This window comes from Halichoerus grypus, chromosome 10 (genome assembly GCF_964656455.1).
Source record: "Halichoerus grypus chromosome 10, mHalGry1.hap1.1, whole genome shotgun sequence".
NCBI classification, from domain to species: domain Eukaryota; kingdom Metazoa; phylum Chordata; class Mammalia; order Carnivora; family Phocidae; genus Halichoerus; species Halichoerus grypus.
The window spans coordinates 95285815-95308444 of record NC_135721.1 but is presented as its reverse complement, the minus strand read 5'-3'; the positions used below and the strand labels follow the sequence as shown (position 1 = coordinate 95308444).

Below are 22630 nucleotides of genomic sequence, written 5' to 3'. Positions count from 1 at the left end.
CATGCATGCGAGAAGTTGGGCAGTGTCAGCCCTAAATTCTTGGAGCAACTCCCAAGAGGCCAGTCAATAAGATGCTCAAGGTATTTTCTTATGAAAAGTCCCCTGGGAACCCTCTTGCACTGTTGGTGGGAATGCAAGTTGGTACAGCCACTTTGGAAAACTGTGGAGGTTCCTCAAAAAATAAAAAATAGAGCTACCTTATGACCCAGCAATTGCACTCCTGGGTATTTACCCCAAAGACACAGATGTAGTGAAAAGAAGGGCCATATGCACCCCAATGTTCATAGCAGCAATGCCCACAATAGCCAAACTGTAGAAAGAGCTAAGATGCCCTTCAGCAGACGAATGGATAAAGAAGATGCGGTCCATATATACAATGGAATATTATTCAGCCATCAGAAAGGATGAATACCCAACTTTCACATCAACATGGATGGGACTGGAGGAGATTATGCTAAGTGAAATAAGTCAAGCAGAGGAAGTCAATCATCATAGGTTTCACGTATGTGGAACCTGTGGATGTGGAACCTGTCCTTTGTGGAACATAAGGAATAGCATGGAGGACATTAGGAGAAGGAAGGGAAAAATGAAGGGGGAGATATCAGAGGGGGAGATGAACCATGAGAGACTATGGACTCTGAGAAACAAACTGAGGGTTTTAGAGGGGAGGGGGGTGGGGGGATGGGTTAGCCTGGTGATGGGTATTAAGGAGGGTGCGTATTGCATGGAGCACTGGGTGTTATACACAAACAATGGATCATGGAACACTACATCAAAACTAATGATGTACTGTATGGTGACTAACATAACATAATAAAAAAAGAAAGAAAGAAAAGTCCCCTGGGACGAAAGGCCAGTGTTCTGATGGTTGTAGCAGCCCAGATTCCTTTTGCTCTAATGTGTTAAGGTAGCTAAATTTTTGGGTCTTCATCTTGGGTGGCTCCATGTGATCAACATGAGATCAGTGTGTCTGTAGATGCCGTGAATGTCCCTGCTACTTTTTTTTTTCCCCAAATGAAACAGAAAATACTCTCATTCCCTTGCAAACCTCCATTTGGACTCATCAAACTCAGGCCTCAGGAAAGCAGCCAGGAGAAGCAGGACGGCAGAGTGCTGTTGCCTTGGTAAGGGGAATCCACTCCGTTCAGGGCTTTGTGGTTTCTATGGGAACAGCACTGCTTGCCTTTGCTGGCTCCCCGGAGCTGGCGAGATGTACTAAAAGGAAAATTGGGGGAGAGAAAGATAGGAGCAGAAAGAGACTTTGAGGATTTTGAAGGTATTTGGGGGAACCCTTCACTGGATGTGTAGCTGTTCCCAGCACACCACATAGGCCATTTAGCTCCAATGCAACCTGAACAGGGGAAGCATGTACCTAGAGGCACATGCCTTCATGCAGCCCCCTCGGACTAAACACCATCCTGGAGAAACAGATGCCAGCGCAAAGCAGGCGGGAATTGGCAGTAGGAGGATTTCGACTCCAAGACTAGAAAAGAATGTGTCCTTGTCCCCAGGCCGGACCAGCATCCCATTGTTGTTATAATTATGAAGACTCACGATAGGTGGCCCAGGAAGATGGTGGGAGGCATTTTACATGCTCTGCCTGCCCTCTTCCCAGCCGCCCTGCAAAGCTGGCATTCACACACCCATTTTACAGATGAAGGAGATGGGGATGTGAGAGAGGAAAGGATAACCTGTGAGTTATATAGGTGGTATAGGAGGGATCTGAACCCAGACCTGATTCTCCATGCTGGGCCCTTATGCAAAATCTAACCAACAGCCCAAGGGCAATGTCAGGTTCCCAAAGGTGGGTAACCATCCACCTCCCACCTTGACCAAAAAATGCCCCTGGTTCTTTGGATTTGGGTGTGAGGAAGCACACCCAAATGGAAGGCACCTGGGATGACATCGGCACTGCTATTAGCTCTGCAGGAGGCTCTAGGAGCCCTACCTTGTTTTGTAGATGAGGAAACTGAGGCCAAGGAGCACTGGGAAGAGCCTTCTAGTCCAGTGTGGCACCCTGCATCTGTACTCTTGTCTCGGCCAGCTGTAGCTGTTCTGAAACACCATTTCTCAGGTGTGTTTGGGGCCTCAGGGTCTGTGCCCACTAGGTAGGGAGTTTGCTCAGCCTCAAGGAAGCAAGCTCGGCTGCTGCTGGCAGCCCTTTTCTTGACCAGTTGGGCCAGATGGACAAGATGGGCATATTCCATTCCCAGTCAGTGTCCAGGATCTGCTTCCTTTAGCGTTCTTCATCCTGCTGACACTTATTAAACACCTGCTGTGTGCACTAACTGTACTCTGAGCTTAGACTGGAGGGAGCAATGAAGAAGAATTGCAGGCCATTTTTCAGATGGCCAACAGTTATGCAGATGGTTTCTTGAAGCATCTGTGACCCTGTCTCGGGCCTTCTCTGGTCCCACGAACACACTGACTTGACCAGTGCAGAGCTGACAAGTGTTAAGGGCCAGCCCTAAAGGGTTTAGGACAGCCTTCAACAGTGATGGATGAGCATGTGTGGACAGCACTGAGGCATATTCTACACCATCTCTCAGAGGGGCCTCAGCAAGTTTGAACCTACTGTCTTAGCCCCTTTCCTGATTTGTCTCCCTCCTCCCCTGTAGTGGGATCACTTCTCAAATAAACTGCTAGCATTCAGATCTCTGTCTCAAGGTCTGCTCTTGAGGGACCCAGCCTCAAACATAGGCATGTGGAACCTCTGAAGGAAGGCTTACTGCATGGAAGGCAAGAGGAGAGGGCCTCCAGCTCAAGTTTTAAAAATCTTTTCTTGTGACTTTCATCAAAAGACGATAAATCTATAGGAGGAAAATAAAATCTATGTATTCTTCTTTGCAAATTGTGCATTAGCTCTTTGAAATTATTGTTATAATTTCATTACCAGCCCGATACATGTTTTCACAGAGGACATATAACTAGCCAGAGTGGGATCCATGTCAGAAGCTTCCTGGGGAGTACTGAACCTGGTCATTCTTTCCACATTGCTGTGAACCACCAAATAAGAACTTTGTTGTTATTCTTGAAGCAGACTGATTTGAGAACACTTAACTGCCTCTCCTCTGCCTTTCCCTCCCCAACCCCCCATCACACCCACCCCTTATCTCAGCCACTGACCCACCAGGTTCAGTTTCATGAGGAAGTTTGCCAGTGGCCTGTTTGGCCAGGACTTCGGACAGCGCCTCAGCCCTTCCTGAGCCAGCACTTGGCTCTGTGGGTCCCACCTCATCCAAGGGCATAGCCTCCAGCACGGTCTTCTCCAAGAGCTTCCGCCAGGTTCCAGGGTTGGCTGCCCATCAAGACTTCTGCCAAGACCCTTCCCCAACCAAAAGATGAAGCCTAGTGGGTCCATTTATTCATGGTCATCACACTCATCTACTTGGCTGTTTGTTGAGTGCCAGGGGGATTTAAAATCAAAATGCCTGGATTCAGAACATAATGTATCACTTACTAACATGGTACCCTTGATCGAATCATTACACTGTGGGCGCCCTGGGTTACCTCACAGATGAAGCAGCAGAGAAGCGGGGAGGATGGAGCCGACACGAGGGTGGACACCTTGCAGATGCAGACTGGTGGGACTGCAGTGCATGGCCTTCACTCCCTTCACACGCTGCCCTCAGCCCCATTTTTGCTCAAAACCACATTACTCCTCATCTAGGAAGTCTGAGGGGCAGGAAGTAAAGAAGTAGCTGGCTTTAACATGTCAGTGACAGATCATACCTCAGCTCCCGCTTCTGTACCCACCTCTACTCCTCATTGATGATAAGTAGTCCCAATGCATGATGCTTTGTGTGGCACCCATCACAGGGTGGCTTTGGTTTCTCGAGGGTGATGGCTGTTGTGATCCATACATTAACTTAGCATACTAGTCCCATCTCAGATTCTCCGGGGGTGGGAGGGCAATAGGATGGTCACATTCATACCATGAACAGGCCAGTGCAGAAAAGCACCATGGCGGCTACACAGAGAAATAGGGGGGAAAAAAAAACCAAAACAGCCTACCTTTTCCCTCTGGTGTGTGGGGGAAGAATGTAGATCTGATTAGACCCTCTACTTGGAGGAAATCCCAAGAAGGAAGAGGCCACCTAGCAGAGTAAGATTGCAACTAGATGCCAGGAGCTGGGATAACAGCAGTAAGGGGCATTACCAGGCCTGCATCTGCTGCGTGGGTGGCCCTGCTCTGCAACTTTCCAGCTGTGGATCCTCGAGTATGGAATCGAATCCTCTGTCCTTTGGGTTCCTTGTCTACAAAATGTAAATAATAGCCTTCTGTGAGGACAGAAATGGATAGTGGGTGTAAAGGGCAAGGCACAGTGCCTACCAGGAGCAGATGCTCAGTGAACGTGTCATCTGCCCACCAGAGCCTTCATCTCAGCCAATCTCGGCCCATCACCAGCCAGCCCATCCCAAGCCCCACCTCCCCAGGGCACCAAAATGTCTATATAGTACAAAGGGAACATCAGAAAGGAGAAGTCGCAAAGATGTGGATGGTGGTGGTTGTTTTTTCAGAACCAAAGATTGGGACAGAAGATCTGGGCAAGTCCAGGTGAACATGGGGACCAGTCAGTGCTGGAAGGTCTCCAGCCACCCTGCAGGGCCTTTCCTCTCCTTATCTTTGCTCCACTCCCCACCACGGGGGTGGCCCACGGAGACCATCAATGTCCTGGGTTTGGGAAGTGGACAGAAAGGGACATTTCTGATCCATACTGAGCAACTTGGGGAGGGCAGGGAAATGTGAGAGCCATGGGATGGTTATTCGGACTAAAATTTATTCAGGTGAATTCAAAGAGAAGTTCAAAGGAGGAAGTGTGAGAAAGCATCTTCTAAGAGTGTAAGACAACCTGTGTGCACAAGGAGAGCCAGGAGGTGCGGAAGGAAGGACAGGCAGGAATTGACTGGGGGCTGCAAAGACCAGGTCTCTCCAGGTCCAGCCTATGTGGGCACTGTTGGCAGCAGGGAAGTTTCGGGGAGGAGGAAGTCGAAGGGTTTCTCATCAGGGAGGCTGGAGGGCTTCCACTAGCTCTGCTCACTGGACAAGAGCACACCAGCCAGAAGCATTAGGCCCATAGAAGGAAGATGCTAGAACAGAGACACCTCAGTAAAGTGGCTGGAATCCTTGCAGTGCCCAGGGCCTGAGGGATAAACTTCAAGCTTGTTCTGTGAACCCTGTCCCCTCCTGGTAATTTCCAGACTGTAGTGTCATTTGGTCTTCAAAGTGAAATCCTCCAGGCTTGCCCTCATTTTTCCCATCCATTGATCAGGAGGACTCAGTGCAGCCTGTTTGGAACAGCTTTAGCTTGGAAAGCCACTTGGGGGGGGGGTGGATCATGACCTCCTTGTCTTTCCATATCTCCCCCACTTTATCACATGAAGGATAGGACGAAACTAGCAAGTGTGATCACACTTGTGACATGCACAAGTGATCCATGCTTAATATGCCGGATGTACCCTCTGGCCTCACCACCACCGCCATGGCTCTGGCGAAGCCTTGACTTGCACGATGTCTTTATCTGGTGTTGCCCTGGAAGCAGAGAGCAGAACTTTCTCAAGGAATAAACAAAGCCTTGTGTCTTGGACAAACCCTCTGGCCAACAAGCTGTAAACCAGAGACGTGTTTTATGCACTCTCCCCCGGTCTGCAGCAAGACTGGGACCCAGGCATCCTGAGTGGTCACCCACTCACTCGTCTTTGACTCTCCTCCTTCCCTGGTCTCCTCCCCTTCCTCACTTACAGTGTGTCCAGGAGTCACCTACAAATAAACTATGTACCCCCAAATCCTTGGCTGAGGGTCTGCTTTGGGGAAAACCCAAAGCAAGAAACGTGGCAAGCAGGTGTCATCTTGTACACCCTCCCCATCGACTGGTGATAGTTGTCCCACCCGTGCACTGGAGAAGGACGAAGAGCTTGTGAAGCTCCGAGAGAAAGGCTGCTTTCATCAGCTGGCCTCATTTGCTGAAGATGGAGCCAAGGGCAAAGAAGTGTGCACAGCTTCCCACGGAGCCTGGTCTGATGCATCTTCCAGAGAGGAGAGCCATGGGTCCCACAGGAGGCTTCATGAAGGCCCTGGCCATGAAGCTGATGGAATTTTATGAGCAGCAGGGAGAGAAGATCATTTGGAGTGGGGGATATCCTGGGCTGATGGTATAATCTGTGCAGATAAAGATATAAAAAGAAAGCAAATGCAAGGTGTGCTCAAGGAATGGCAAATTATCCTGTTCTGGCGAGAATACGTGAGCACACGCAACAATGCTGACCGTCAAATTTCCAGCAGTGAGAGCATGGCCTGGCACACAGTAACTGCTCAGTTAGTAACTGAGTGAATGAGCACGTGCAAAGTATAAAAGGGCGGGAGAAGAGTAGAAAGTTCTAGTGGGGAACAGCCAGGAACAGCTTGGCACTGCCAGTGTACAGATGGGGCTTTCATCTCCTAGGAGGGAAGGTTTGGAAGTAGGGAGGGGGCACAAGCAGCTCTGTGCTTGATAGTCCAGGTCGGCGGTGGCAAATGTGGGTCAAGTTTGAAAAGGGAATGAAAGAGCAGGAAAGGTGTTGCACCAGGCCCAAGACCCCAAGCCAAGGCAGTCCTGGTGGGAAAGGAGGGATAGTTTAGAGCAGGGACCTTAACCCTGTGTGTGCCATGGGCCCCCTTGGTAATGCAGGGAAGCCTACAGACCTCTGCTCAGAAAACCATTTTTCAATGCATGTGATCAACTCTATAAGCTTATAGAAGGAAAATGATCATATTGAAATGAAGTTGTTAGAGTATTAGAAAATAAACTTGCATGAAGTTGGTTCATGTAGTTCCTCATGAACACTTTAAATCACAAGGGGTGATCTAAAAACCCACCAAATGTTGCAGCGGTGAACGAGAGCTGCTGTGAGCATATAGTGTAATGTATCATGAAAACTTATCTGTTGGGGGCCAAGTCCCCAGTGCCTCTCACACTCTTGAGGTTTGTCACCTACCTTCTTATCTGAAGGAAACACTAAATTCCAGGTAGAGATGTGTGAATGTAAAGATGTAATTTTTTCTCATCTAAGTTCATGGATTCTGCATTAAAACAAGGACTGGCACCACCGTCCGAGTCCTCCAGCACTGAAAATATTGTCCTCTGTTCTGAGCTGGTTTTCTCTCTCCGTTTTTCAGCCCTGCACGAATTCCCCAATGACATCTTCACCAATGAGGATCGAAGACAGGGGGCGGTGGTTCTCCACGTGCTCTGCGTAAGTACCCCTTTGGGGGCTCTGCCTGGAGGGTCCTGAGGGGAGGCCTGGCCGGTGGTGGGTGGGCATAGTGAGGTGCACACCTGGCGTGGGTCCTCTGAGCCCCGTGGAGGACAGTCTCTAAATGCACCCTCTGTAGGAGGCTGCAGGTTCGTAAGCTGGAAGATAACGACATATTCTTGATATCAGAGTCTAAACCGTGGGCTCCAAGCTCAACCGGACTTGCTCTCTACGATTTAACCTTACTCTCTCTCCTCCAGTGCCACCCTCTTGGGGAACCCTTTCCTAACCAGCCTCTCTAAAATGCCATCGTCTTTCCCCATCCTGGACTTTGTTTTTCTCCATACCACTGATCACTATCTGACATAGTATGCCATCATTATTTGTTTCTTGCCCATCAACCTCACTCACATGCAAGCCCAGGAGAATTGGGACTTGGCTTGCACGTGGCTTCTTTCCCAGACCTGTTTCTGGCATGCAGTAGTGACAAAATATTTGTGAAATTAACGGATTGCCACTGACACAGCATCTGACATAGAGTAGGTGAGCAAGAAACATTTGCTCTGGTTCCTAATGTCCGCCACTGCCCTAGCGCTTCCTCAGCAGACCCAGGGGATGGGAGGCCTTCAGTTTTCCTTGTACCCACTTGGAGAGCATGGGGAGGGTGTGTGCATGAAAATATATCTAAGGAGTGGCCGCAGAATCAGAAAGATGCAGGCCAAATTCTGGACTAGGTACGTCACTGGGCTTTCCCATCTCTATGGTATTCACTCTCTTCCAGAATGCTCTTAATTCCATTTTGGTTATTTATTGCAGTGAAACAAATTCTCCAAATTTAGTGACATACCCAGTGACCACTCTCCGTTACTCACGGGTTCTGTGAGTCGGGAGTTCAGCAAGGGCACGGAGGGAATGCTGTGCCATAGGACCTCGGCCTGGGAGGGGACAGTTCAGGTGGCCGGCAGTGACCCCGGCAGCAGGGCTAAAGTCCCTGGTGCCAGAGAATCCCCCGCCCAAGAGGGTTTCTCCAGCATCGCATCTAGTGTCCGGGCTGTGGTAACCAAAGCACCAGCTCGGCTGGGACTGTTGGCCAGAGTGCCTCCGCGGGGCCTCTCCATCACAGCCCCGTGCCACAGCTCAGCACTTGGAAAGGGACATTAGGTGAACAATCCACCAGATAGTATTACAGTCACAAACCCACAACGACTCAAGGGCAGGGGACAAAGCCCTTCCTTTTCAGTGCACACGCTGGGCTCTGGAGTTGGATGGGGCATGGGTTTGGAACCAGGACCGCTGTCCTTTTTTTGTGTGTGGCTTCTGACAGATGTTTAGCCTCCCTGGACCCAAAGCTGCCCTAAGCCTGATTCCCCTTGCGTGAAAGCAGTCAGCTCTTCAGGTCTTTCCCCACTTGCCCCAACCGCCCAGAACCCTCCCCTTGAAGAAAAGGCATGAGAAGTCTTTTTTTAGCAAAGACATTCTCTAAAAACACCAGATAAGGTAGACCCTTTGCCATCCTCCCTGCCCTTTAGGAGAGTCACAGGTGCAGAGCGATTAATATGGATGCCAGCTGCCACCTTTGGCACCGAGGAGCCTCCCCTGTCTCCAGGCTGAGGAGACCCAGTCCCTGAGCTGGAGCCAGAATTCCCCTGCAGCCATTAGCACCCGCATGCTTTGATGGCCGAGACAGGAGATTTCCACTCTCAGCACAAACAGCACGAGCTTCCATCCTTCCAAGGTGATGTGGTGGCCTGTGGCTGGCCGGGACCTTGTCCCCACCTTCCCTGGCAGATCCTCTGAATCCAACTGAAGGCAGAGCAGAGTGCATTTGCCTTGCACTTCATGAGCCAAGAGTAGCCATAAGGCCTCTGATCTCCGTGATAATACAGTTCTCAGGGGGTACATGTAGGCAAAGCAGGACAAAAACAGATAAATCCCCCTTAGACACTCCCTTGCAAGAGTGGATGCAAGCCTGCAAGTTAGCACTTTGTTGTCACTAGTATTTAATACCACAGTTAGCTCCTGTCCTGGACCTTGCATCCTAAAAATCACAGGGGCAAGGAGTCCAGGGGCCACAGTGAGCGTCCACCCCTTTAAGACCATGCTCTCGGCACCTCTCTGCTCAGAGGGCCTGTGCTTGCTGCTACAGCCTCAGCTCTGCATCTTGGAGGGAAGAGACCCTGGCAGAGAAGCTTGAACCTGCTTCCTGGGGCACCCACACACATGCAAGGGGTGTGGGGTGGAGCCGGTCTCCAGTGAGGAGGAGGGCACCTCTTTTATGTGGCAGAGGCACATGGTAGGGTGGACCTGCTTGTGCCCTCCCAAGGACAGGGGCCAAATCTTGTGTTATCCTCCCCACAAGGATATAAGATGTAAACCTCATGAGGAAGCCTCTTTGTATGGTGTCTGGTGCTTGAACAACAAAGGTTGCACAGTTGCGTGCAGGAATGGGAGATTCTTTTTATCCCCTTCATGTACCATGGTGCCTCGAGCTCTTAGGATGCTCAGGAACTGTTCGATGAACATCATTGGATGTAAGAAAAAACACTGCCAGGGCCCACCTGTGGCATTTCAGTGGCCAGATGAATGCATGAGTCAAAGCTGCAAGGAGCTAAGTATAGATTTCCTGCTCTCAGCCATCTAGAAAGCATTCCTGAGCCCCCGCATACAGTAGCGCTGGGCTGGACCCCTCTGGAAGCCTGAGATAGAGCCTCATGCTGCACCGGCCCACTGTCTTGTGGGGAGACCCATTTAGGGACAGCTCCCCCACATGCTGCTGTGGGAGAGCAGAGAAGGATACTTCCAACATTGGAAGGTGCAGTTAGGTTGGAGTAGGTTGGCATTTACCAAAGGGGAGAAAAGGAACTCTAAGCAGGAAAGGAAAATCCATGATCAAAGATGTAGAGACTCAAGAATGCAGGGCATCTGGAGTGAACAGAAACTAAAGGCAGGGAAGGTGGGGGGTGGGCATCACCTGGGAGGCGCCATGAGGTGACTCAGCTGCTGAGTTGGAAGTGGAGGGAAGCAGATTCCTGACCTCACCATCCCTCCTTGCCTAGGGAGTAGGGTCAGGCATGGCCAGAGAGAACCCAGCATGGTCTGTGCTCTAGTAAGGTGACGAAGACCCAGGCTCACTCTTTCTTAATTTCCAGCCCCGGGGTCGGCTTATTTCTTCCTGCCTGACCATGGGTCACAGCCAGCCTATGGGTTGCCCTCCCCTGGGTCAGGTCTTAACCAATCAGCTTGATCAAAAGCACAGGCCTGCCTTGCAGAGGGTGGGGCAGCTCCTGAAGGAGGAGTCTGGGCCCTGCAACCCCAACACCAAACTAAACCCCCTCCACCCAGGGCGAAAGCAAAGGCTGATTTGGCTAGGTGGGGGTCCTTTCTGGGGAAAGCCCACATCCCAGGCAGTCTGTTCCCCTTTCAGTCCTGGGGGAGGAAGCTGTCTGGAAGGGGTCTCAACAAGGGATGTCATTTCCTTGTGGCCTGAGTTTCTTCCAGTTCTCTCTGCTATTTAATTTTAATATCTGGAGTAGTTTCTCTGGATGTGCTCCTCTCCCTGGGGCCCAGATTACTTTTGTTAAGAGCCAAGGAATAAACTATTTGCTGCAACAGCAGGTTATTATTAGAGGGCAGAAGGGCGAGGCTACAAGCAGGAGGTGGAGGGGACCCCTTCCGCTACCCACCCCTCACACCAGCCCTCCAAGAGTCAGCTTTGAATGTCAAAGCTCTCGGTCCACCTCCGCCCCAGGAGTGATTTTTGTCTCTCCAAGGCTATCGCTCTGCTTTTTTGGCTCTAAGACAACTCAACTTTTATACACCAGCCCTATCTAATAGAACTTTCCGTGCTGGTGGAAATGTTCTCTGCCCGTGCGGTCCAGTAGGGCAGCTGCTGGCCTGTGTATGCCTGCTGAGCACTCCAAGTGTGGTTAGTGTGATTGAGGGACTGATTCTTTATTCGTATTTCATGTTAATTAACATATTTTCAAATAGCCACTTGTGGCAGGGGACTGCCCTGGAAAGCCTTCAAATGGATTCTGATTCAGCACCTTCCCTTCCTTTTTTATGTTGTCAGCTTTAAATCAAGAAGCAGAGACAGGAAAAAAAGGTTGCCTGCAAAGAGGTGCTGCTCCCTCACTCCATCCTCTTAAGGGCTAGCCTGGGGTTAGCAGTTCAAACAAACGGGATGCAGGGAAGTCATTGCCAGGGTCCAACGGGATGTTCGATGATGAGACAGGACACCCAGATTAGGAGTGAGGACACTTGTCTATCACCCACAAGCTCAGTGCTTTGGAACAAGTCACAGAATTTCCGACCTCAGTTTCCACATCTGTAGAGTGGAATGTGCATAGTAGGTGCTCAGTAAATGGTAGTTTTTTGATCTTCACCTTCTCTCCATCCCACACCCCTCTAAGGGCAGCTCCCCTGTGATTAACCTGTTACAAACACCTGTCATGGGACCAGAGCCAGATCCATTCAGAGGCAGCCCTGTCCTGAGCAGCCAGACACGGGGCATCAGGGAGGCCTTTCTGCAGCTCGTGTTTTGCCAGGCCCAGGGCTCTGGGAGAGAGGCTGCTGCTGTGAGGGTTTTGGAAATTTAAAGGAACCTGTATGATCTGGTCAGCAAGGTCCCAGCAACAGTTCACTCGCTGGGCAGACGTGTTTAGTTAAGGAATTTCACCCTGGAAGAGAAAAATGATTAGAAGAGCTTGTGGAATTTGCTGTTTACTCTTGGAAAAGTGCTGAGCATGTCCTTAATTTGTCAGTGTCAACACAAAGCTAAAACTGGTGTCCAGAGAGGATTAGCGCAAAAAGAGTAAATTATTATGTTTCGATAGATCTTAAGTTCTTCCCTCCCCTCCTTGCTCCCGGGACACACTTCAGAAGGCCCAGCTTTAACCATTAGGTCCCATGGGCTTGCTGGGAGATTGATGTCCCCAGGACCGCTGAGCTGGATAGAAAGCATGAGGATGGGTTAGAGCACGCTCTTGGAATGAAACCCATCTGCGTTCCAGTCCTGGCTCTTCATTTATTAGCTCCATAGCCATGGGCAAGTTGTTTTGCCTTACCAAGCCTCAGTTTCCCTCATCTGTCCCTAGAGATAAGTACGGCACCCACCTCATCAGGTTGCTCTGAGGAATACATGAAGGCAGGCACGCCAAGCTCAAGAGTGTCTGCACTGAATAGACAATACCTCACCTCTACCCCCTTAGTACTTGCAACCTGTGTGTGCCCCCCTCACCTCCCATCTTCCAGCCCCCACGACTCTGGGCTTTTTCTGGTCCCTGGAGCCCATTCTACCAGAATGCAGGACAGCCCAGAAGTTGCCCTCAGATGGAGTGGGCTTGGTTGGTAAATACCTACATTCCTTCATACCTCACTTGGGCTAAATGAAACATTTGTTCTGCACTCTCCCAGAGGTGCTGGAGCCGGAAGTAGCTCTCTGTGCCCAGCCAGTGCCTTACTGGATAACACCTTGATTATCTGCCCAGTCTGCCCCAGCCCATTTTCCTGCTTGTCTGTTGCTCCTTTCTGGGAACTTCCGCCTCCAACTAAAGGACTCGCCCTGGAATCCTGGTATCCAGCTCTGCTTCTAAGGCACAAGTTGAATAGATACAACCTACCGTTATTGTTATGCAAATTAGGTCCCTCTCTAAAATGTGAGAGGCAGAATTTGGAGATTCCAGCCCCTTTTAGACATCCACAGACCAAGAGGTGACATGAATTCATCTACTGTCTCTGTGATTCATGTCCTGAACCCAGTGCAATATAGGAAGAGCTTGGGAATGAGCCTTGGAGCATTCAGTATGAAATCTGGCCCCTAACAGTGAGGGCAGAGAACGTGCACAGGACTTAGACACCTAACATTTCCCCGTCGGGGCCAGACACCTGCAGCCTGCTGTATGCTCCTCTCCATCTTATTTATTTATTATTTGCTTCACTCATCCCCACTGTCTGTATTTTTTTCATTTATTTTGTTATATGGAAAATAAATTTTATTTATGTGTTCCTCTGAGATGATTTTGCCAACAGCCACAATTTATACACAGTAGCTATGTGTTGACTATTTGAAATTGTGTAGTAGTTTTTCCTTTGAAAAGTACACATACCAAAGCTAAGTGAACAATCAGGTACTACTATTTGGATTTATCATATGTCCTAGTTTAAAGAACTAGTCTGTAGCAAATATTCAACAAAGCAATCTGGATAATATAGTCCATTAAGTGCTCTAATTTATCAGAAAATACTCCATGTATTTTAAATGTTGGTGACCAGTAGTGTGGATCTTTGTCAATGGTTTCCTGATGATTCTTTTCTCTGGAGAACCTCAGTAGAAGACTTGCTCTTTACCATGCCTCGAGGCATCAAAATTAGTGCTATCTGGAGGGAACTTTGTTTTTTATTCCCTCTATCTATCATGCCTCCCACCCTAACCCTGCCTCTGGTATAATATAGAGATTCCAGATAGGAGTTTCAAGTTGAACAAAGAAACCTGACCTTAAAGCCCAGAAGCCTCTGCACCCAGGGACCCAGATCTGCAGCCTGTTCCACAGTCTGTGAGCCAGTTTCCACCTCAGATCGGTACCAGGGGAGCTCCTGTGGCCAAGATGCATGTCTCCAGCAGGGATCCCCCCGAAAAGTTGGCCCTGAGACAAGGAGTCCAGGACAGGTGCTTCCTCTGGGGGATGCTGCCAGGAAGCACCCTGCAGGGCGAGGCAGAGGAGGGAGGCAGCCAATAAAAGCTGTGCGGTAAGGCCAGTTACACATCATGGTCAGGGTGGCTGGAGCTTAGTCCCATGCAGACTGGCAGAGCTTGGAGAACCTGCTCCTCTGATCACCCTAACTGAGGCACGGGGAAACGGCAGCCTCCCACCAGTCACTGCTGAGGGCTACACTTCTGGGGGAGCTGAGCTGCTCCAAAGCCCCGGTCGGTAGACAGAAGTTGTTCAGTTGGTGTGCCAGGAACGTGAGTGCCAAGGACAAGGGTGGGCATGGCACGTCCCAGCCAGGCCGCCCCAGATAGGAGCGGACTTGCAACCGTGCCCACACCCTGAGCTCCTCCTGAAGATCCTGGCCAGCGCCTTTCTCTGCATCTTCTCCCCAGGAGCACCTTCAGAGTCAGATGCCGGCAAGCGTCCTCTGTGTGAGTTCACCCGCTTGGGAACTCCCGAGGCTGGCTATTTGGCAGATGGCCCTGTAGCTTTCCACGAGCTGTCTGAACCCACTTGGTGTGGTGGGGAGCGGAGCAAGCCGGTGTCCCTTCACTGCATGAACTGTGTGGAGTGTCCCGATACCTCCCCAAGGAAGACCAGTCAGTGCTCCCCTCACGTGTGCCAGACTGCCTTCCCCCGCAAGGGCCTTGTCTTGTCCCAAAGCCTGTGTTCCCTTCCATGTGTTCCCTCCAGCATGGTGTCCGACATTGAACTTGACAAGCTCTGTCAGTTCTACCATTTCTCAGGATCCGTGCGAAGGTCAAGAGTGCAAACCCTGACTGCCGCAGACCGCCTGCATGGCCTTTATGACTCAGGGCCTCAGTTTCCTTATCTGTGTCTGCGGATGAGGTTAGCACCTACCTCATAGAAGTTCCGCTGCCAGACTAAATTCATATCTTTCAATAGTTACCCTGAATGTAAATGGGCTTAATGCCCTAATCAAAAGACACAGGCTATCAGATTGGATTAAAAAACAAGACCCATCGATATGCTGTCTGCAAGAGACTCATTTTAGACCCAAAGACATCCTAGATTGAAAGTGAGGGGGTGGAAAACCATTTACCATGCTAATGGACACCAAAAGAAAGCTGGGGTGGCAATCCTTATATCAGACAAATTAGATTTTAAACCAAAGACTGTAATAAGAGATGAGGAAGGACACTATATCCTACTTAAAGGGTCTATCCAACAAGAAGATCTAACAATTGTAAATATCTATGCCCCTAACATGGGAGCAGCCAATTATATAAGGCAATTAATAACAAAAGCAAAGAAGCAGATCGACAACAATACAATAATAGTGGGGGACTTTAACACCCCCCTCACTGAAATGGACAGATCATCTAAGCAAAAGATCAACAAGGAAATAAAGACTTTAAATGACACACTGGACCAAATGGACTTCACAGACATATTCAGAACATTCCATCCCAAAGCAATGGAATACACATTCTTCTCTAGTGCCCATGGAACATTCTCCAGAATAGATCACATCCTAGGTCATAAATCAGGTCTCAACTGGTACCAAAAGATTGGGATCATTCCCTGCGTATTTTCAGACCACAATGCTTTGAAACTAGAACTCAATCACAAGAGGAAAGTCGGAAAGAACTCAAATACATGGAGGCTAAAGAGCATCCTACTAAAGAATGAATGGGTCAACCAGGACATTAAAGAAGAATTTTAAAAATTCATGGAAACCAATGAAAATGAAAACACAACTATTCAAAATCTCTGGGATGCAGCAAAGGCAGTCCTAAGAGGAAAGTATATAGCAATACAAGCCTTTCTCAAGAAACAAGAAAGGTCTCAAGTACACAACCTAACCCTACACCTAAAGGAGCTGGAGAAAGAACAGCAAATAAAGCCTAAACCCAGCAGAAGAAGAGAAATAATAAAGATCAGAGCAGAAATCAATGAAATAGAAACTAAAAGAACAGTAGAACAGATCAACGAAACTAGGAGCTGGTTCTTTGAAAGAATTAACAAGATTGATAAACCCCTGGCCAGACTTATCAAAAAGAAAAGAGAAATGACCCAAATCAACAAAATCATGAATGAAAGAGGAGAGATCACAACCAACACCAAAGAAGTACAAACAATTATAAGAACATATTATGAGCATCTCTATACCAGCAAATTAGATAACCTGGAAGAAATGGATGCATTCCTGGAGATGTATCAACTACCACTACTGAACCAGGAAGAAATAGAAAACCTGAACAGACCTATAACTACTAAGGAAATTGAAGCAGTCATCAAAAATCTCCCAACAAACAAAAGCCCAGGACCAGATGGCTTCCCAGGGGAATTCTACCAAACATTTAAAGAAGAATTAATACCCATTCTTCTGAAACTGTTCCAAAAAATAGAATGGAAGGAAAACTTCCAAACTCATTTTATGAGGCCACCATTACCTTGATCCCCAAACCAGACAAAGACCCCATCAAAAAGGAGAATTACAGACCAATATCCCTGATGAACATGGATGCAAAAATTCTCACCAAAATACTAGCCAATAGGATCCAACAGTACATTAAAAGGATTATTCACCACGACCAAGTGGGATGTATCCCTGGGCTGCAAGTTTGGTTCAACATCCGCAAATCAGTCAATGTGATACAATACATTAATAAAAGAAAGAACAAGAATCATATGATCCTCTCAATAGATGCAGAAAAAGCATTTGACAAAGTACAGCATCCTTTCTTGATCAAAACTCTTCAGAGTATAGGCATGGAGAGTACATACCTCAATATCATAAAAGCCATCTATGAAAAACCCACAGCGAATATCATTCTCAATGGGGAAAAACTGAGAGCTCTCCCCCTAAGGTCAGGAACGCGGCAGGGATGTCCACTATCACCACTGCTATTCAACATAGTATTAGAAGTCCTAGCCACAACAATCAGACAACAAAAAGAAATAAAATGCATCCGAATAGGCAAAGAAGAAGTCAAACTCTCACTCTTTGCAGATGATATGATACTTTATGTGGAAAACCCCAAAGACTCCACCCCAAAACTGCTAGAACTCATACAGGAATTCAGTAAAGTGGCAGGATATAAAATCAATGCACAGAAATCAGGGGCATTCCTATACACCAACAACAAGACAGAAGAAAGAGAAATTAAAGAGTCGATCCCATTTACAGTTGCACCCAAAACCATAAGATACCTAGGAATAAATCTAACCAGAGAGGCAAAGGATCTGTACTCAGAAAACTATAAAATACTCATGAAAGAAGTTGAGGAAGACACAAAGAAATGGAAAAACGTTCCATGCTCATGGATTGGAAGAACAGATATTGTGAAGATGTCAATGCTCCCTAGAGCAATCTACACATTCAATGCAATCCCCATCAAAATACCATCCACTTTTTTCAAAGAAATGGAACAAATAATCCTAAAATTTGTATGGAACCAGAAAAGACCCTGAATAGCAGAGGAATGTTGAAAAAGAAAAGCAAAGCTGATGGCATCACAATTCCGGACTTCCAGCTCTATTACAAAGCTGTCATCATCAAGACAGTATGGTACTGGCACAAAAGTAGACACATAGATCAGTGGAACAGAATACAGAGCCCAGAAATGGACCCTCAACTCTATGGTCAACTCATCTTTGACAAAGCAGGAAAGAATGTCCAATGGAAAAAAGACAGTCTCTTCAACAAATGGTGCTGGGAAAATTGGACAGCCACATGCAGAAGAATGAAACTGGACCATTTCCTTACACCACACACAAAAATAGACTCCAAATGGTTGAAAGACCTAAACATGAGACAGGAGTCCATCAAATCGTAAAGGAGAACACAGGCAGCAACCTCTTCGACCTCAGCTGCAGCAACTTCTTCCTAGAAACATCGCCAAGGGCAAGGGAAGCAAGGGCAAAAATGAACTATTGGGACTTCATCAAGATAAAAAGTTTTTGCACAGCAAAAGAAACAGTCAACAAAACCAAAAAACAACTGACAGAATGGGAGAAGATATTTGCCAATGACATATCAGATAAAGGGCTAGTATCCAAACTCTATAAAGAACTTATCAAACTCAACACCCAAAGAACAAAGAATCCAATCAAGAAATGGGCAGAAGACATGAACAGACATTTTTCCAAAGAAGACATCCAAATGGCCAACAGACACATGAAAAAGTGCTCAACATCGCTTGGCATCAGAGAATCCCAAATCAAAACCTCAATGAGATACCACCTCACACCAGTCAGAATGGCTGAAATTAACAAGTCAGGAAATGACAGATGTTGGCGGGGATGTGGAGAAAGGGGAACCCTCCTACATTATTGGTGGGAATGCAAGCTGGTGCAGCCACTCTGGAAAACAGTATGGAGGTTCCTCAAAAAGTTGAAAATAGAGCTACCATACGACCCAGCAATTGCACTACTGGGTATTTACCCCAAAGATACAAATGTAGGGATCTGAAGGGGTACGTGCACCCTATGTTTATAGCAGCAATGTCCACAATAGCCAAACTGTGGAAAGAGCCAAGATGTCCATCGACAGATGAATGGATAAAGAAGATGAGGTATATATATACAATGGAATATTATGCAGCCATCAAAAGGAATGAGATCTTGCCATTTGCAACGACGTGGATGGAACTGGAGGGTATTATGCTGAGCGAAATAAGCCAAACAGAGAAAGACATGTATCATATGACCTCACTGATATGAGGAATTCTTAATCTCAGGAAACAAACAGGGTTGCTGGAGTGGGGGGTGGGGTGGGAGGGATGGGGTGACTGGGTGATAGACACTGGGGAGGGTATGTGCTCTGGTAAGCGCTGTGAATTGTGCAAGACTGTTGAATCTCAGATCTGTACCTTTGAAACAAATAATGCAATATATGTTAAGAAAAAAAAAAAAGAAGAAGATAGCAGGAGGGGAAGAATGAAGGGGGGAAATCGGAGGGGGAGACGAACCATGAGAGACGATGGACTCTGAAAAACAAACTGAGGGTTCTAGAGGGGAGGGGGGTGGGAGGATGGGTTAGCCTGGTGATGGGTATTAAAGAGGGCACGTATTGAATGGAGCACTGGTGTTAATGCAAACAATGAATCATGGAACACTACATCTAAAATTAATGATGTAATGTATGGTGATTAACATAACAATAAAAAAAAAAAAGAAGTTCAGCTGCCAGGTAAGAGAAAGCAGGTAACATGCTTAGTCCCGTGCCTCGGACATAACAGGAACAAGAAAACGTTAGCTATCACATTACCTTCATTTTCTACCCTGGATCCGTCTTGGGTCCCCTCGTGTCTGGATGGTGGCCATCCACATGATCTTCCTGGCTTCAATCTGTTCCCTTTCCATCGAACTTCAGCACTACTCACACCAGATCAGCATCCTGAGTGCAGTCTCCTGATCATGCTCAGAAGTCCTGGTCATGCTCAGAACTCTCTCCTGGTCACATCCCCCACCAGCAAAGGGAGGGAGGGGATTGGCTGTCAGAGTCAGACCACCTGGGTTCAAATGCCAGCCTCACTGCTCTTTTTAGGTACATTAATAGCTTTGGGCAAGTTAACTTCGTTCTCTGTGCCTTAGTTTCCCTGTAGCATGAGGATAATGGTAGTATCTGCCTCCGAGATGCTATCTTAATGCCTAGAGCACAACCTGGCACTTAGGAAGTGCTCGTAATTGTTAGTCATTGTCCTTATTGTTATTTCAGAGTGTCCCCACCGTCCATGTGTCAACCAGTGTTCAGTCTTTTTTCTTCTCTTTTCTTCTGTGTACCAGTATATGATAGCGTAGCAAAAAATGGATTCTTCACCACCCACCAAGAAATCCCAGGGGCCTTCCTGCCCCTGCTTCTTGGCCAGCTCCCCATTATCTTTAGTCTCCTTGCAGTTCTCCTTCAGGCTCCAGCTGGATGTCATCTCCTTGAAGCTTTCTCTTACTTCACATAAGGAGAAGTGGGACTTCACATTGGCTCAGATCTGCCTCCTATTCTAAATCCCCACTTTCTTTGTTCATCCCCCAAGGAACTTCATGCAGGCGGCCCTCTGTTAATAACGTGTGTCTTGCCTCCCCCTCTTCCCAGATGAGTGTTAACGAGCTGGGACCATGCTTTAGTCATCTTTATGTTCCCATAACACCCAGTATGGCACCTTGCAGACAGGAAAGTGTAGTGTGTGAGTAAAGGAATGAATGAAATAGGCTTAATATCTTAGCTGCCGAGTATAGGGTCTGTTCACGAAACTGATAAGAGTTAAGCAATGAAAATAATAACAATGCTTTCATAAGGCTCTGGGGGTTCATCAATCCTGAGTATAATGAGATGGTCTTTTGGAGATAGATCTTCATTGAGAGAAGTGTACTGAGTTAAATGGTGAGGATACCCCAGCATCCAAGGCAGGAATGAATGAGTTAAGACAAGAACCCAGAGGCTTCCTACTCCAGTGGCATGCCTTTCTTACCACGATGTCAGTGCTGCCCAGGTAGCTTGGGCATTACAAAGATCCAGTGATAGCAGAGACCCACCCCTACAGAGATGTGTCTGTTTCACTATGACTCAAAGTCCTTTCTGAACATTTGCACAAAGTTATAGCAACTAAACAAACATCATCATTAATGATAATCACAATGTTCTCTAACTCTGTTAAGCTAAATTCTTTCCCTAAAGGTTTGGCCTTGATCTACTGAGGCATTATTTCAGCAACCAAAGGCAGTACCCACATATGAAAGGCACTCAAACTGTGTTATCAGTTAAAGATGAGCAGAGGTGGGCTTTGGGACCATGGCTTTGGTTCCCTAAACCCATTCAGCCTGGGGGACCCAAGGATGAGAAAGGCCTGTTTGCCGCAGACACCAGGATTCCCCTGGGACCCCTCCCTTTCCCTGAGATCCCAGGGAACTTCTTGCTCTCTTCAAAGGCTCCTGAAGATTTTCCAGAACTGTTCCTGTTGCTGCTGGTACACTCTTGTTCTTATACTTTCAGGAACCACAAGGACCCCTAAAGATAACTTGCCCTTTAAGTGCTTGCCAGCTGTTCCATTGGGGAATTTGAAGCCAGTTTCCCTGGTTTAGAGGACATGTGTAATAAACTGTCAACCATCAACTCTCCCACTCACTGAAAACTGGGCCCAAGATGGCACCCACTTACCCAACTCTTTACCCTTGTGAAGCTGTGTGTCCTTGACAACCTATGGCACTCTCTTCAAGAGTTTTATTTCCTAAGGTTCTCTTCACATTTCTCCCATCAATTCTAGGAGCTGTTTGCAAATAGATTTCTTTGGTGACATGCTTTTTCACTTAGAAATCTCAAAGCAAGTATGCAAATCAGGTCCAAATGTGGCCCTCATTCTTGGGCCTTTGGTTGGGATGCTTTTCAGTGATTCTCCTGACGTGTCCTTAGCTCCTTGCCAGCGAGTAGATTCCAGAGGTAATCATGGAATCTGTCTTGTCAGCTATTTCTTTGGTGCTCTGATGGTTCCAGTCTTATGCGCAAAGGTGGAAGCCAGAGGATCTATTTTTTCCCTTCCTGAAGTTGTGAGAACTGTCTTTTCCTTTGTGCTGTGGACTGTGGGGATTAAGGCAGACATGTATTTTTGGCAGTTAGCATAATGCTTTTCAGCAGATGAAGCTGTGATGGGACCAGCAGTTTTGGCATTTGCTGGACCCTCTCATCCTCTCCTGGACTCAGGCCCAAGTTCATTTGACTCCATCACTTTTTTTAGTTTTATAGAGTTGGCTTGAGGCTAGACCCATTACTCTCCTCAGTAGAGGGACAGGGCCTGGAGGGTAGTGTTATCCCCAGGCTCATATGCATGTAACACATGAGAACGGACACATTCCACACACAGATGCATATCTATGGATACTATTACCCTTTTTAGAAAGACAATTGGAAATAATTTTTAATATATTAGGCATGACTACTTAAAGTGGGATTCTGGAGACATGAAGGTTGTGTGTGTGTGTGCTTGTAATCTCTCTCTTGGCAACTCAGCATGGGTTGACATGCAGGCAGAATATAGTTTGAAATGGAGCCATGAATTTTTAAAAGAGAGCTGCCTTTCATTCTCCCCTGTAACTCATTTATCCTTTAGTTTGGCCACCTCAGCAATTGTCACCACCACCATGCACTCCCCCTATTGCTCAGGCTGGACTCAGGAATCAGCGTTGACTCCTCCCCTCCCCCACACCCATCACAAGTCCTGGCCATTCCACCTTCAACCTGTGTCTCCATCCCATCCTCTCTCCACCTCCACTGGCATGGCCATCATCCAGACTACCATCGTCCCTCACCGGGACCAGGATCCCCCCTCTCAGGTACACATTGGTGTCCTTTAAAAACATACGTGGGCATCAGAAGTGCACTTCCTGGCCCTTCTGACCTATCCAAATTCACCTCACCTGAAGGACACGCCATGCTTCAACCCCACACACCTGCCCTCCCATTGCTTAAACGTTTCAAGCTCATCCCACCTTAGGTAGCTGGGTATATGCCCTTCCTCTGATTGCACTTGGACCCTCTGTACTGCTGTCTCGTGTACCCACATCTCAATCCTAACTCACCTGTGAATATTCACTGATGGCCAGCCGCCTGAAAGTTCTGCTCCACTTTTTGCTCTGCTGGCCAAGGAACCACATTTTTCTATACCAAAAATGGCAAGAAAGTGAATCATCTTGTCTCTCTTCTTATAGTAAATAGACAAGTCAGCTCAGAG

General features: G+C 47.6%; 1 protein-coding gene across 3 annotated transcripts in view; it reads left to right on the top strand.

The window, feature by feature from the left end:
• The window catches only part of SLC24A3 (solute carrier family 24 member 3), a 487300-nt gene that overhangs the window by 275005 nt on the left and 189665 nt on the right, over window positions 1-22630 (top strand). For all 3 annotated transcript variants that reach the window (XM_078056870.1, XM_078056869.1, XM_078056871.1), the window contains exon 3: window positions 7157-7233. In XM_078056870.1, the coding sequence (XP_077912996.1) occupies window positions 7157-7233 (77 nt within the window). The remainder of the gene's footprint in view (window positions 1-7156; window positions 7234-22630) is intronic.